At 39.1% G+C, this 14,707-nt stretch overlaps 1 protein-coding gene across 2 annotated transcripts in view; it reads left to right on the top strand.

Annotated features, from left to right (window-relative positions):
- Positions 1 to 14,707, top strand: part of Cog5 (component of oligomeric golgi complex 5) — a 244,496-nt gene that overhangs the window by 118,497 nt on the left and 111,292 nt on the right. For both annotated transcript variants that reach the window (XM_075948492.1, XM_075948493.1), the window contains exon 7: positions 177 to 307. In XM_075948492.1, the coding sequence (XP_075804607.1) occupies positions 177 to 307 (131 nt within the window). The remainder of the gene's footprint in view (positions 1 to 176; positions 308 to 14,707) is intronic.

Below are 14,707 nucleotides of genomic sequence, written 5' to 3'. Positions count from 1 at the left end.
TAGGGCTGTTACACAAAGAAACCCTGTCTCAAAAACAAAAACAAAAAACCAACAAAAAGAGAGAGAGAGAAGCAACTGTATTCAACAACAAATCCATAGTGATTTTGAAGAAGTTATACATATGGTTTTGATTCTGTCATTTTTATTTTATATTGACTTTTGTATTTTTTTAATAGATTATCTTTCTCAAGGAATAGATCTTTCTGGAATAGAAGTAATAGAAAATGATCTACTCTTTATTGCAAGAGCACGACTTGAAGTGGAAAATCAAGCTAAGCGTCTGCTCGAGCAAGGTGTGGAGACCCAGGTAATAAATGTGAAAAATAACGTATATAAAATTCATTTTTATGTAGTGTATATAGTATTTCTGTGGAACATTCCAGTTTTGTCCAAGGCATCTTTTAGACTATATAGTAAGGTTAGTGATGCTGTTTTTCCATTTTATATAGATGATGAAATAGTTTAAAGAATTTGTTAGAGATTATAAACTAGTAAATGAAATGGTTTTATTAATTAAATTTATTCTTAGACAACTCTGCACACATACACAATGTATATTGACCACTTTCATCTCCGGGTCCTTTGCACCAATCTCTTCTCACACTCGTGTCTCTTGGTTTTGCTCTGTGGCTCACAGATTGATCAGTGCTGTCTGTGTCGCCATGTGTTTAGAGATATCTACTGGAACTTGGTGTGCTCAGCAGTGGGTTCACAAAGTAAGGAAGCAATTCCTTCCATCTCAGAATCTACCAGTAGCCAATAGTCTTGGAGCCGCTCCTCTTGACTGACTGTTGACAGGTTGGTCTTGTGAGGTCCAGTGTGGGTGACGGTGTGCATTGTTGACTGCAGTGCTTACAGACAATCTACAGGATGCCAAGCTTTGCTCATTTAGATTTTTTAAATTTTCTTCTGTAAATGTACCACATTTTCTTTCCATTTCTATGTTGCTGGACATCTAGACTGGTTTGTTTTCTTAGCTATTGTGAATGATGAAGCAATAAAAACAGATGTACATGTTTCTGGTATGGTGACTTCTAGTCTTTATGATATATACCAAAAAGTGTTATTAGCTGTATTTTTTTTTTTTTTTGAGGAACAGCTTGCAGGGATTTCTTTAGTGGCTGTGGTAGTTTGAATGTAATTGGCCCCCATAAGCTCATAGAGAGTGAAATTACTAGCTATGGCCTTGTTGGAGGATGTATGTCACTGTGGGAGTGGGTTTTGAGGTCTCATATATGCTCAAGCCATGTCCAGTGTGACAGACCTCTTCTTGTTGCCTGGGCAAGATGCAGAACTCTGAGCTACCTCTCCAGCTCCATGTCTGCCTGTGTGCTGCCATGTCCCACCATGATGATAATGGACTGACCCTCTGGAATGTAAGCCACCTAATTAAATGTTTCTCTTTATCAGAGTTACCGTGGTTGTGGTGCTTTTTCACTGCAGAACAAAACCCTAACTAAGACAGTGGCTAAACAAGGTTTAGTTCACCATTAGTGTATAACCTTCTCCCACTAACTCGCCAGAACTTATTGTCATTTGTTGCCTTATGATAGCTGTTTTGACAGGGGTGAGATGAAATTTCAATACAGTTAATTGCATGCCCCTGATCGCAGAGGACTTTGAACACATTTCTAATACCTATTTGTTGCTTAATTATTTAATTTTATATAAGCCCATTTGTGTTATCTGTTGAGCTATTAAGGTCCTTTTCGGAAAGTCCTGTCTATGCCTATCTCTTGAAGTATTTTCCCCTTAATGACTCCATAATTTTGAGATCAAGTACTGGGACACCTCCAATATTGCTCTTTCTGTTTGGGGTTCCTTTTTTTTTTCCAGTTCTGTAAGAAATGTGATTGGAATTTGATAGAGACTGCATTGGGTTTATAGTTGGTTTCGGTAACATGGCCTTTTTACAGTATGAATTCTACTAATCCTTGAGCATGAGTTTGGGAAGTCTTTCCAATCCTTTGGTGTCTTCTTCAATTTTTTTTCTGTAGCGTTTTAAGGTATTCATTGTAAAGGGCTTTTAGTTATTTGGTTAAGTTTATTTATACTTTTAGTATTTTCGACACTATGGTGAATGGGAACTTTTCCTGAATTCTTTTGTAGCAAGCTTGTTATTAGTCTATAGCAAGGCTACTAACTTTTCTGTGTTGACTTAGTATCCTACTCCTTTGCTGCAAGTATGCATCAGGTCTAAGAGTTTTCTAGTGGGAAGGATAGGCCATGCCATCTGAAAATAGAGACTTTTACTTCTTCCTTTCCCATTTGTACCCTTTAGTTCCTTCTCTTACTGCTTTAGCTAAGACTCCGAGCGTTACATTGAATAAGGGTGGAGAGTGTGGGCACTCTTGTCCCTGATTTTAGTTTTTCTATGTAGTCCTTATTATGTTTTGATGTGCCTACCTTTTTTATTTAATATGAAGTTGATGACCACAATTTCAGTATTAGTGCTGTCTTTATCAGTTGTAACCTCTGTCATAGTTAAAGATTACTAGAAAATTTTTACCTTTGTTGTCTTCAAGGATTAGATGACTAAGCTATGGGAAGATGAGTCTAATCTTTTCTCTCTCCTCTCTCTCTCTCTCTCTCTCTCTCTCTCTCTCTCTCTCTCTCTCTCTCTCATTGCATAATGCAATCAGTTTAAATAGTTACTGTCTCATCACTTCATGTATCCAACCTTCCTCAAACAGTACCAGTCACACTCACCCAGCTGTAGCATTAGATATGCTGTGGCCATTTTCATTGAATGACTGTTATATGTACCCCTCCCAATGTCATATGCTGAAATCTTAATTCATAAGGTGTTGATATTAGGGGTGAGATCTCGAGGAAGTGATTAAGTGCTGTGGACTTAGTGCTCCCCTGTCCCTTATCCCACCCCTCACTTCACATCCTCTCTAACTTCATGAGGAACATCCTGTTATCATGTCTCCCCCAGCACACACTGTATAGAGAACTCTGTTATCCGGCCCTTCACTTCATAGATTTCACTCTCTTATCCCACTTCTGACTTCTTGGAGAGCAGGTTCTTATTTCAATCTTCACTGCTCTGACTTCATGGAGAGCTCTCTCTTGCACCTTCTGTCACATAGGATCACGGTGAAAAGACATACTGGTACAAACAGAAGGTGTGCCCTCACCACACATCCTATCTGCTGCGCCTTCGTTTAGACCAGCACTTCTCAACCTGTGGGTCGGTAGATAAACTCTTATTTCTCTCTAAATAAAAAACAGAAGCATATATAAGTAAGCTTCCAATGTCACCATTTTTTATTTAACATGAATAAGCCTTATAGTAAAAGCTTATTATTTCTATACACAAGCAATTTATAGTGGTATTACTGACATGACAAATTTTTGGAAGAACTGGCACATTTTCTGGGGGAGTGTAGTAGACCCCAATATTAGGGCAAAATTGTACAGGAATCTCTCTTTCAGACATGGGGCAAGATCTGCCAGCCATCTTCAGAACTTCTTTACTCTGTGCTGTTGACCCTCCGAAGCTTTCAGTGATGGGGATAGGGAGAGAAAATAGCATTTCGGCAGATTCCATTACTTGAAGCTTTAGCTAGCTTTCAAAAATAGGTGATGGAGATTTTGATCTGGATGAGTTCCTGCATCACCATAGATACCAGGCCCCCACAGGAAAATGATGACATTTTAATTAGCAAGATGGGTTTAACTTGTGAATTACAAGCTTTCCCAGTAAACAAGCGCAGAGCTTATGGAGACTGTGGTGGAGGAAAGTGATGTTCTTGTCTTCTGAGGTCATCAGTAAGGGGCTTATCATCGGCACTCAGTCGTTTTGGGAATTAGTTCCTGGCCATGACCCCTAGTGACACACTGAACAGCCACATGCTTGCCTCATATCCAAGGGTTCTGGGTGGAGAGCAGTGTAGGCCTGCAGGTCATCTGCAGAGTACATAGCATGCAGTTAGAGTAGTTCACTCTTGGGAGTGAGACCTCTGATTTTAAGTTGGAGTCTGTGAAAGTTAACCACTTGCCATAGCTCTTAAAATAAATTCCCAGAAATGTTAAACAGTAGTTGTATACTTCAATAAGCAACTTTTTTGTTATTGTTAATTTTTTTCTTCTCTTGAATGAGGCCTAATAAATATCAACATAGCCAGTGTCAGTTTCTTGTCAAGCTTAAAGACATTTTAGAGAAGCTTTCTTGTATTTCCTGACTAGAACTCATTCTGTTTGGGCTCACCCTATAAGAAGCCGCAGAACAGATCTCAGCATTCAAGTCTATAATGAGGCTTTTTGCATATTCGATCCAATGTTGCTTTTGCCACTTAATAAGTTCTGGTGTCTTCCCTTTCATCTCATCTTTAAAGAGGCACTGGTTACAGATGTTTATGGGCTACATAGTCAGACCATGACAGTGCACATTTCAATATATTTAAAAATAATCTTTTTGAGACAGGAACTCACTATGTAGTTTTTTCTGACTTAATATTTTCTGTATAGACCAGGCTGGTCTTGAACTTAGAGATCCGCTGCCTCAGCCTCCAAGTGCTGAAACAATCATTTTTATATGTGCTGAGCATTTTCTACTCTGTTAGTAAGTTTTAATTCTAACAAATTGTTTTAACTAACAGTTTCCCTACTATGCTATGGATATTCTTGGTGTGCCTTGATGTCCCTTTAAACAATTCTTTGTTGCTGTCTTCCTTATTCTGTCCCTAGTCTTGGTGACCAGTATCCTATTCCATTCTTAGAGCTGACTTGTCAATTTACCCAAGTGAGTGAGGCCATGTATTTAGACTTTGGCTTTTCTGTGTTTTTCTGTGTTTGGCTTGTTTGACATTACAATTTGCATTTTGATTCGCATTGTTGCCAATGGCATTTCATTCTTTTCTATGGCTGAGTAGTATTTGATGCTGTAATATTTTGCTACATTTTATCCATCGATTACTGATTGACACCTAAATTCTTTTTTTTATTTTTATTTTTATTATTTTAATTTATTTATTTATTAAAGATTTCTGCCTCCTCCCCGCCCCCGTCTCCTCCCCCGATCAAGTCTCCCTCCCTCATCAGCCCAAAGAGCAATTAGGGTTCCCTGACCTGTGGGAAGTTCAAGGACCACCCACCTCCATCCAGGTCTAGTAAGGTGAGCATCCAAACTGCCTAGGCTCCCCCAAAGCCAGTACGTGCAGTAGGATCAAAAACCCATTGCCATTGTTCTTGAGTTCTCAGTAGTCCTCATTGTTCACTATGTTCAGCGAGTCCAGTTTTATCCCATGCTTTTTCAGACCCAGGCCATCTGGCCTTGGTGAGCTCCCAATAGAACATCCCCATTGTCTCAGTGTGTGGGTGCACCCCTCGCGGTCCTGAGTTCCTTGTTCATGCTCTCTCTCCTTCTGCTCCTGATTTCGACCTTGAGATTTCTGTCCAGTGCTCCAATGTGGGTCTCTGTGTCTGTCTCCTTTCATCGCGGATGAAGGTTAATATTCAGGAGGATGCCTAGATGTTTTTCTTTGGGTTCACCTTCTTATTTACCTTCTCTAGGATGGCGAATTATAGGCTCAATGTCCTTTATTTATGGCTAGAAACCAAATATGAGTGAGTACATCCCATGTTCCTCTTTTTGGGTCTGGCTTACCTCACTCAGGATAGTGTTTTCTGTTTTCATCCATTTGTATGCAAAATTCAAGAAGTCCTTGTTTTTTACTGCTGAGTAGTACTCTAATATGTATATATTCCATACTTTCTTCATCTATTCTTCTATTGAAAGGCATCTAGGTTGTTTCCAGGTTCTGGCTATTACAAACAATGCTGCTATGAAATAGTTGAGCATATACTTTTGTTGTATGATAGGGCCTCTCTTGGGTATATTCCCAAGAGTGGTATTGCTGGGTCCAGGGGTAGGTTGATCCCGAATTTCCTGAGAAACCTCCATACTGTGATGGGGGAGTGTCATATATCAATCTGTTGATTTCATTGGTTAAGCAATAAAGAAACTGCTAGGCCCATTTGATAGGCCCACCCTTAGGTGGGAGGAGTAAACAGAACAGAACGCTGGGAGGAAGAGGAAGTGAGGTCAGACTCCGCAGCTCTCCTCTCCTGAGCAGACGCTTCAGAGAGACGCCATGCTACCTGCTCCAGGGAAGACGCACGCTATGAAGCTCCGACCCAGGATGGACTTAGGCTAGAATCTTCCCGGTAAGCGCACCTAGGGGCGCTACACAGATGATTAGAAATGGGCTAAATTAATATGTGAGAATTAGCCTAGAAGAGGCTAGATAGGAATGGGCCAAAGCAGTGTTTAAAAGAATACAGTTTCCATGTAATTATTTCGGGTAAAGCTAGCCGTGCGGATGGGGTGCTGGGGACGCAGCCCCGCCGTCGCCCCTATTACTACAATACTGCTTTCCAGAGTGGTTGCACAAGTTTGCATGCCCACCAGCAATGGGTGAGTGTACCCCTTTCTCCACAACCTCTCCAGCAAAGGCTATCATTGGTGTTTTTGATTTTAGCCATTCTGACAGGTGTAAGATGGTATCTTAAAGTTGTCTTGATTTGCATTTCCCTGATCGCTAAGGAAGTTGAGCATGACCTTAAGTGTCTTTTGGCCATTTGAACTTCTTCTGTTGAGAATTCTCTGTTCAGCTCAGTGCCCCATTTTATAATTGGGTTGATTAGCCTTTTACGGTCTAGTTTCTTGAGTTCTTTATATATTTTGGAGATCAGACCTTTGTCAGTTGCGGGGTTGGTGAAGATCTTCTCCCAGTTAGTGGGTTGCCTTTTTGTCTTAGTGACAGTGTCCTTTGCTTTACAGACGCTTCTCAGTCTCAGGAGGTCCCATTTATTCAATGAGGCCCTTAATGTCTGTGCTGCTGGGATTATACGTAGGAAGTGGTCTCCTGTGCCCATGTGTTGTAGAGTACTTCCCACTTTCTCTTCTATCAGGTTCAGTTGACACCTAAATTCTTTTCAATAATTTTGTTATTGTGAATAGTATTACAGTTAATAGAATTGCACATATTCTGTTGTATAGTGATCTTATCTTTTTTGAATGTATATCTGGGAGTGCCATCAATAAATCATATAGTAGTTTTGTTTTTAGGACTTTTTTTGTTTTGAATTAATCTTTTTTTTTAAAGTTGTGTTTGTGTGTGTGGCATGAGGCTGCCAGGCCTCCTCTTACTCTCTCTGCCTTAGTTTTGAAAACGTAGATCCGTTGAACATGGTTCTGACTAGTGATTCCCAACCCTAGCATTTGCCCTTCCTAGATTTGGGTTATATGCATGGTTTGGCTGTACCTCGTTTTTACTTTGGTGCCAGGATCAGAGCTTCAGTCTTCAAGCTAATATTGCAGGTGCTATTACCACTGTATATCTTTCTAGCACACATTTTCGATTTCTTTTGAGAAACGGTCTTTCTATGACGTCCAGGCTAACCTCGAACGCATTATTGTGTAGCCCACACGGATTTCAAAGTTTGTGATCCTCCTGTTCCAGCCTTTTCAGTCCTGAGGTTACAGGTGTCCACTGCAAAGCCAAACTTTGATGTTAGTTTTAGTGTGTACTGTGTATTCATACATGTACACATGTACAGATGCCTGTGTGTGCAAAGGTAAACGTGTGGCGTCTTCCTTGACTAGGCTCCAATATGCTTTTTGAAGCATAATCTCTTAAGAAACATGACACTACAGAGTCATCGAAGATGACTGGCCGGCAAACCCCAGGCATCCGGTAGGTCTAGCACTGGGATTAAAGATGACCACCACACCTGGCTTTTATGTGAGTGCTGTACCCTACACTCAGATCCTCGTGCCTGTGCAGCACTGAAACATCTCGGCAGCCTGTTTTTAGTTTTTGTATTATTTCCCGTAGTGAATGAGCTAAGTATCCTCTCACCAACATTGTGTTAAGTCCACCTCCTTTACGCCTTCACCAGCATTTATTTTTACCTGATGATCACCATTGTAACTGGCATGAGAGGGTGTCCAATTGTGGTTTTTGAACTACTTTTTTTCCAGTGAGTAGTGAGGCTGAGCATTCATATGCTTGGCCATATGTATGTCATTCACAAATGTCTACTTAGGTTTTGGCCTGTTTTTAAATGGATTATTTGGTAGTTTTAGTGTTTGGCTTTGCATTGTGCATATATTCTAGGTGCTGATCTGTTGTCAGATAACCCCTACAGATTGTCTCTTAACTCTGTTGTTTCCTTTGCTGTGCAGAGGTTTCACTGATATAGTTCTGTTATCTCTTTTTACTTTTGTTACTGTACCTCTGAGGACCCATGGTGGCGGGGGTGTTGCCTGCACTGATGTTTTAAAATTTTCTCCTTGTGTTTTCTTCTAACAGTTTCAGGTTTTATATGAGAAGAAGGGTATGCACACACATGAGCACAGGGACGGACACACACACACACACACACACACACACACACAGAAGGGGTTTTGACACAACCTATTAAAGAGACATTTTTGTTGGCAACTTTGTCAAAAACCAATATGGTGTGGGACTGTGGATTAGTTTCTCATTTGCTACTCTGTTGATCTGTGTGTTCTTGTGCCAATGCCCTGTTGTTTTGGTTGGTATAGTTTTATAGTGTGTTTGAAGTCATACATTGCAATGCTTCTTTTAGATTCACCTTCTTCCCCTTAAGGATTACCTTAAGACTTTTATAGACCCGTATCAATTTTAGAATTGCTATCATCTATCTATCTATCTATCTATCTATCTATCTATCTATCTATCTGTCTATCTTTCTCTCTCTTTCTGTGTGTGTGCATGCCCTATATAATTTCTTTCATCACTGTTTTATTGTGACAATGCAATATTATTATTATTATGTATTTTAAGAGACTACAAATTAAAATAATTTCACAAAATCTACCACTAAGGTTAAAATCATATTGGTTGATTGATGTGGGAGTGTCATATATCAATCTGTTGATTTCATCGGCTAAGCAATAAAGAAACTGCTAGGCCCATTGGATAGGCCCACCCTTAGGTGGGTGGAGTAAACAGAACAGAATGCCGGGAGGAAGAGGAAGTGAGGTCAGACTCCACAGCTCTCCTCTCGGGAGCAGACACTTCAGAGAGACGCCATGCCCTGCTCCCAGGCAGACACACGCGATGAAGCTCTGAACTAGAATCTTCCTGGTAAGACCAGTGCTCACAGATTGTTAGAGATGGGTTGATTGGGATATCAGAATTAGCCAGTAAGGGCTAGAGCTAAGGGCCAAGCAGTGATTAAAAGAATACAGTGTCTGTGTAATTATTTCGAGTAAAGCTAGCCGAGCAGGCGGCTGGGGTGTTGGGGACGCAGCCCTGCGCTCCTTATTACTACAGTTGATAAGCAGTGATGTTTGTTGTCTGGGTCAGTTGGGATCAATTGGTGTCAGTGAGTTAACCCCTTGTAAAACTCTTAAAGGTTTCTGTCAAGTACACTATTCCTTTACCATGTAATGCTCTCTGTGCGGATCAATAAATAGTGAAGCCCTTGGGGCAGACATCAACATGTGTTCTCTCTCTCTCTCTCTCTCTCTCTCTCTCCATACATAGGGATGGATACTGCCTTTGATAGACAGATTCGGACTCCTGTGACACAGACAGGAGACAGAAGACGAAAGGAGCATGAGGTAGAAAATGTATGACATTCTTGGTTAAATGACCCCAAAGGGAAGTGCTTTTATTTCTTTCCTTAGTGTGACAGTGATTCATTATTGTTGACTTAGGTTTAATCACTAATGCATATAATATGTACATTTTCTAGTATCTGTTTGGGGATTTTTCACTTCTGTGGTTAAATTTGTCTCCAAATATTTCATTTTGGTAGCTTTTATGAGATTCCTTCCTTCCTTCCTTCCTTCCTTCCTTCCTTCCTTCCTTCCTTCCTTTCTTTTTTGTTTTTCAAGATAGGGTTTCTCTGTAGCTTTGGACTCTGTGCAATTTTCAAAGCTTTCCTTCCTTTTGCCCATTCTTTCTTTCTCTTTGCTCCTTTATCTTTTATAGTAGTACTTCAGTTACCTAAGGATACATATTTGTGCTTTTGTTTTATAGCAAATGTGAAATAACCCTGTTGTTCCAAGTGTTAGATTATATACACAAATATCTGTTTTAGTTTTGGCAAAATTCTCTTTTATGAATAATCCAAGAAGTGTTCATTATTCTTCCTTTATTGCCATCTTGAAGTATACATCTCCCTGTAACTCACTGCTCTCAGCCTCAAGCTCTTCTAACGTGATTGCTTGTGATAGCTTTCCAGTTCACTGAGTAATATTTCATTTTCATTTGACTCTGTGAAATTTTTAATAACTTAGTAATTTTATTATTTAATGCTCCTGTTGATTAAGATTTGATACTTACTCTTCAATATGTGTGTACTTGTTTTATGTTTCTTAAAAATTTGTTTGTATTTGGATAACTATGATTTTATTTAATTTATACAATATTAGACTTTTATAATGATAGAAAAGCCATCAGTATTTTTATTTTGTGATTCAAAACAGTGTCATAGAATCAGACAGCTATTTGGAATCATTGTTTTGTATTTTTCATAGGTTTTAGAATGGGAATCATACAGTATATTCTTTGATATGCTTGGTTTTAGTAATTCAGTATTATTGAAATTAATCTATGTTGTATGTCTTAGAAGTTTGTTCCTTGTTTGTTTTTTTCGTTTTATAGAAATGACATTTACCCATTCATCCTTTGCTGTTTGTTATGTTAGGCTGTGTAAGGAAAGCTTATGAATGTTGGGTTCACAGCTTTGCATCTCTCTCCCTTTCTGTTTCTGTGAGGTGGGTGTGGCTGGCACAGGTTGTCAGGTGTAAGGAGGACATTCGTTTTCTGATGTGCTTCTGTCTCTTTCAGTACCTGGTCCATAGTGTGGAATTCTGGTTCCTTCAGGTCCATGTTGGCAGCTTTGGAGCTGTCCTGGAACTAGCTCTTGTAGACCAGGCTGGCCTTGAACTCACAGAGATATGCCTGCCTCTGCCTCCCAAGTGCTCGGATTAGAGGCGTGTGCCACCACTGCCCAGCTGTCTTTTTGATAATGAACATTTTAGTGCATTTTTTGAATATTCTTGTTGTAGATATAATCTCCTTTTTTTTTTTTTGGTTTTTCGAGACAGGGTTTCTCTGTGGTTTTGTAGCCTGTCCTGGAACTAGCTCTGTAGACCAGGCTGGTCTCGAACTCACAGAGATCCGCCTGCCTCTGCCTCCCGAGTGCTGGGATTAAAGGCGTGCTTATAATCTCCTTTTTACAATGACTGTTGTAACTAACTTTTCAACTGATAATAGTGAAGGATTTTTTTACAGTTTTAAAGAACTCATCAAGTTGGGATAAGTCTTAATATATTCTAATACAAACCTTTTGTCATATATGTACATGTATTGTGTTTTCTCCCACTGTATGGCTCTCCTCATTTCCCATTATATGTAACTTATATAAACCATAACATTCATGTACTTTAAATATATAGTTTTAGTGAGTTTATGTAGTTTCTTTGTTTTTTTTGGGGGGGGTTGTGGGTTTATTTGTTTAGTTTTTTTATTTTAGTCTTTTTGAGATAGGGTTTCTCTGTGTAGCCCTAACTGTGTTGGAACTCACTCTATAGAACAGGCTGGCCTCAAACGAAGAGACTCACCTGCCTCTGCCTTCTGCTTGGATTAAAGGTGTATCGCCTCAAACGAAGAGACTCACCTGCCTCTGCCTTCTGCTTGGATTAAAGGTGTATCCAACCACTGCCCTGGCTGAGTTTATGTAGTTTTACAACCTAGTTGTATAATATTGCTCAAACTACAAGAAGTCCACTTATGCCTGTTTACAGACAATTACAAGTCTCAGATTTTCCTTTTACTAAAAGTTTTTCATAAGTAAAATAAAGGGACAGATAATATTGTGCATCTAGTTACTCCCCCAGTGTGATGTGTCATTTTGTTTCATAGGACTTTAGGATTAAGCCTATTTCTTTTTGAATAGCTATAGTCTGTGGATTATTAATTGTGTGTGGTGGTAGGTTGATGGACATGATTGTGGTTATTTGTCTAATAGTGTTACCTACCCCACCCCCACCCCAACATTGTCTTTTTATAAGTAAACTTTTCAGTTTTGACAAAGTCCAGATTCTCCATATTTTCTTTTGTTTATGAGAAAAGAACATTTTCTGTATCCCAAAGTTAAAAAGACTTCAATTTTTTCAGATGTTTTATAATTTTATCTTTGCATTTTCTTAAGTCACATAATTTTATCTTGCTGTCTTCAGTTTTTGTGAAGTACAGAATTCATCTTTTTTTTTTTTTTAAATGAAGAGACTTAGGTCTTTGCAGTCGGTGACTGCTTGTTTATTTCCTGGACACTCAGACCGAAATAATCACACAAAAGCTATATTAAGTATAACACTGTTTGGCTAGAAACTTAGTCTTTCTAGCTGTTACATTTTAAATTAACCCATTTCTGTTCATCTGTGTCTCACCACTAGGCTGTGGCTTACCGGTGCCAGCATGTTACTCCTCTGGCAGCTGTGTGGCACCTCGATGACTTCGGCTACTCTCTATATCTCTGTTCATATTTCCCACTTGGTTGTGCTCTGTTAAGTCATTGACTGAAACAGCTTTATTCATTATCCAATAAAAGCAACACATCTGCAGAAAGACATCCCACATCAGGTCTTCAGATACCTTTTTATTGAAAAAGTTGTATTTCTTTTCCTGATTCACTTCTCAGCTTCTTGATATTTTGTCATCTGGAGAATATTTAAATTTTTGTCAGTTTTTCTGCTAATTGTTTGAACACTGACTACTGATTCTTGCCTAAAGCCTCCCTCCCTGCCTGCCCCAATTCTGTCCTGGATGCGATAGCTGGAGCTATACCCGTGCTCTGGCTTAGAGGGGGCCTACAAGACAGTGTGTGTATAGAGAAGTGCTGGCATTGTTCATCTACCCAGCAGTCTTTCTCCCTGTTTTATTATCTGTGTTGTCCTTTTGCTAGTGTTTTGTAATTACAGGATACTGTCACCTCTAGGCTTTATGTATGTGTTGACTAGCTGCCAGTCAAGATAGTAGTACCAGGAATTACTTTGGATGTCTTTGCAAAATACCTATTTATCCTTAACAAAATATTAAGATAGATGTTGTGATCCTCTAGTCAAATACAAGGGAACTAGGGAATAGAGGAGTTGAGAGAAAGGTTGAGGCAACAAAGAATACTTGACAAAACAAAGATTTGAGAACTTGCGGTTTTAAATTTGGTCCCTTTTACAAACTGTAACATTTCTCTGCAAAAAAAACCACATTGGTTTGGACTATTAAAAATTACTTAAGTTTTTCTTTAAGTTTAAGAAAGGAAAAGAGCATGGCCAATGAATATTATTTTTTATTTTACTAAAGATTCTTTTTCTTTTTCAAAGCTTTTAAGTACATACATTTATAAAGGAGATATTTTTCAGCATATTCTAACTTCTGGCTTACTTGTTTTTATTTCCAGTCAGAGCAAAATATTGAAAGGTCAGGAAGTGCAGCATTATTTTCTTCTCAGTACCTTGCACAGCACCAGAACATCATGGATGGTTCTTATGAAAGGCAAATAAAATCATTATCTTTTAAGAAGGCAGGAGAGTCCATCTGTTTCTGTCCTCTCATCTTTTAAATGAGTGAGATAGAAGCCTGAAATTTGCTAATTAGGGCTTAGCCAGAGTTCATGGTCAAAATATGTGGTATTTGTCTATGATAAGACAGGATGATGGGAAAAGGATGTGAATGTTCAATATTTGTAGGGTATGATCTTTACTTGAATCATAGCTAGAAAAATTGTTTCTATTTCCAAATATTCTAATGTTGTGATTCTAGAGTGGTGCACCATCCCATTTCAATATGTTCGTTCCCACTGTTTCTGATATTCATTCCCAGTGTGGCTTTTGGTTTCCAATGTGTATGTTTTATTCTTCGATCTCATTTGCTACCCAGTCTGCTTTGTTGTGATTATACATCCCAGAAGCATTCATATTTCCAGCAAAAATGACCCCACTGGCATTTTACATGTACTGATTTGTAAGTAAATAATTCTTTAGTACTAGCTTTGTCCTTCCAGCTTCCTGGCTGTCACCTTCTCACTCAAATGATCCACCCTTTGATTCTCCCTTTTCTGATTCTCTCTTCCCTCTTAGAAGTTGTAGGTAGTTGATGTATTAGTCTCGGGGTTCTCTAAGGAACAGAATTGATCAAATGACCTAATATAAATGGCATTTATTAGAGCGGCTCACAGGCTGTTGTCTGAGTACTCTTAACAGTTTCTCAAGGCCAAAGACAACCTGGTAGTTGTTGAGTCTAGAAGACTGGATGTCTCAGGAGTCCGAATGACTGCTAGTTTCCAGTCTGTGTTAGAGTGAATGGGCATCTTAGGAACAAGACAGAGTGAGGGCAAGCAAGCAGAAAGCAAAAGCTTCCATCTTACATGTCTTTTTATGTGGGCCGCCACCGAGAGGTATGTCCTGTATTTAGGTTGAATCTTCTGATCTCAGATGATCTGGGTTTAGGGTGGGCTTTAACCTCAAATAATCCAACCAAGAAAAACCCCTAACCAGTATACCTAGAAGCTTGGATGTTTATTAATTTCATGTGTAGTCAAGTTACCAACCAAGATTAGCCAGCACAGTTGACATCTATTTTCTTTCAATATTTCAAATCTCTGTGTTGATTATGTTCTTGTATTAGTCAATTTCCGATTAATGCAAAATAAT

This window comes from Microtus pennsylvanicus, chromosome 14, assembly GCF_037038515.1.
Source record: "Microtus pennsylvanicus isolate mMicPen1 chromosome 14, mMicPen1.hap1, whole genome shotgun sequence".
In the NCBI taxonomy this organism is placed as follows: Eukaryota; Metazoa; Chordata; class Mammalia; order Rodentia; family Cricetidae; genus Microtus; species Microtus pennsylvanicus.
Note: the sequence above shows the minus strand (reverse complement) of the source record. Positions and strands in the feature narration are given on the sequence as shown.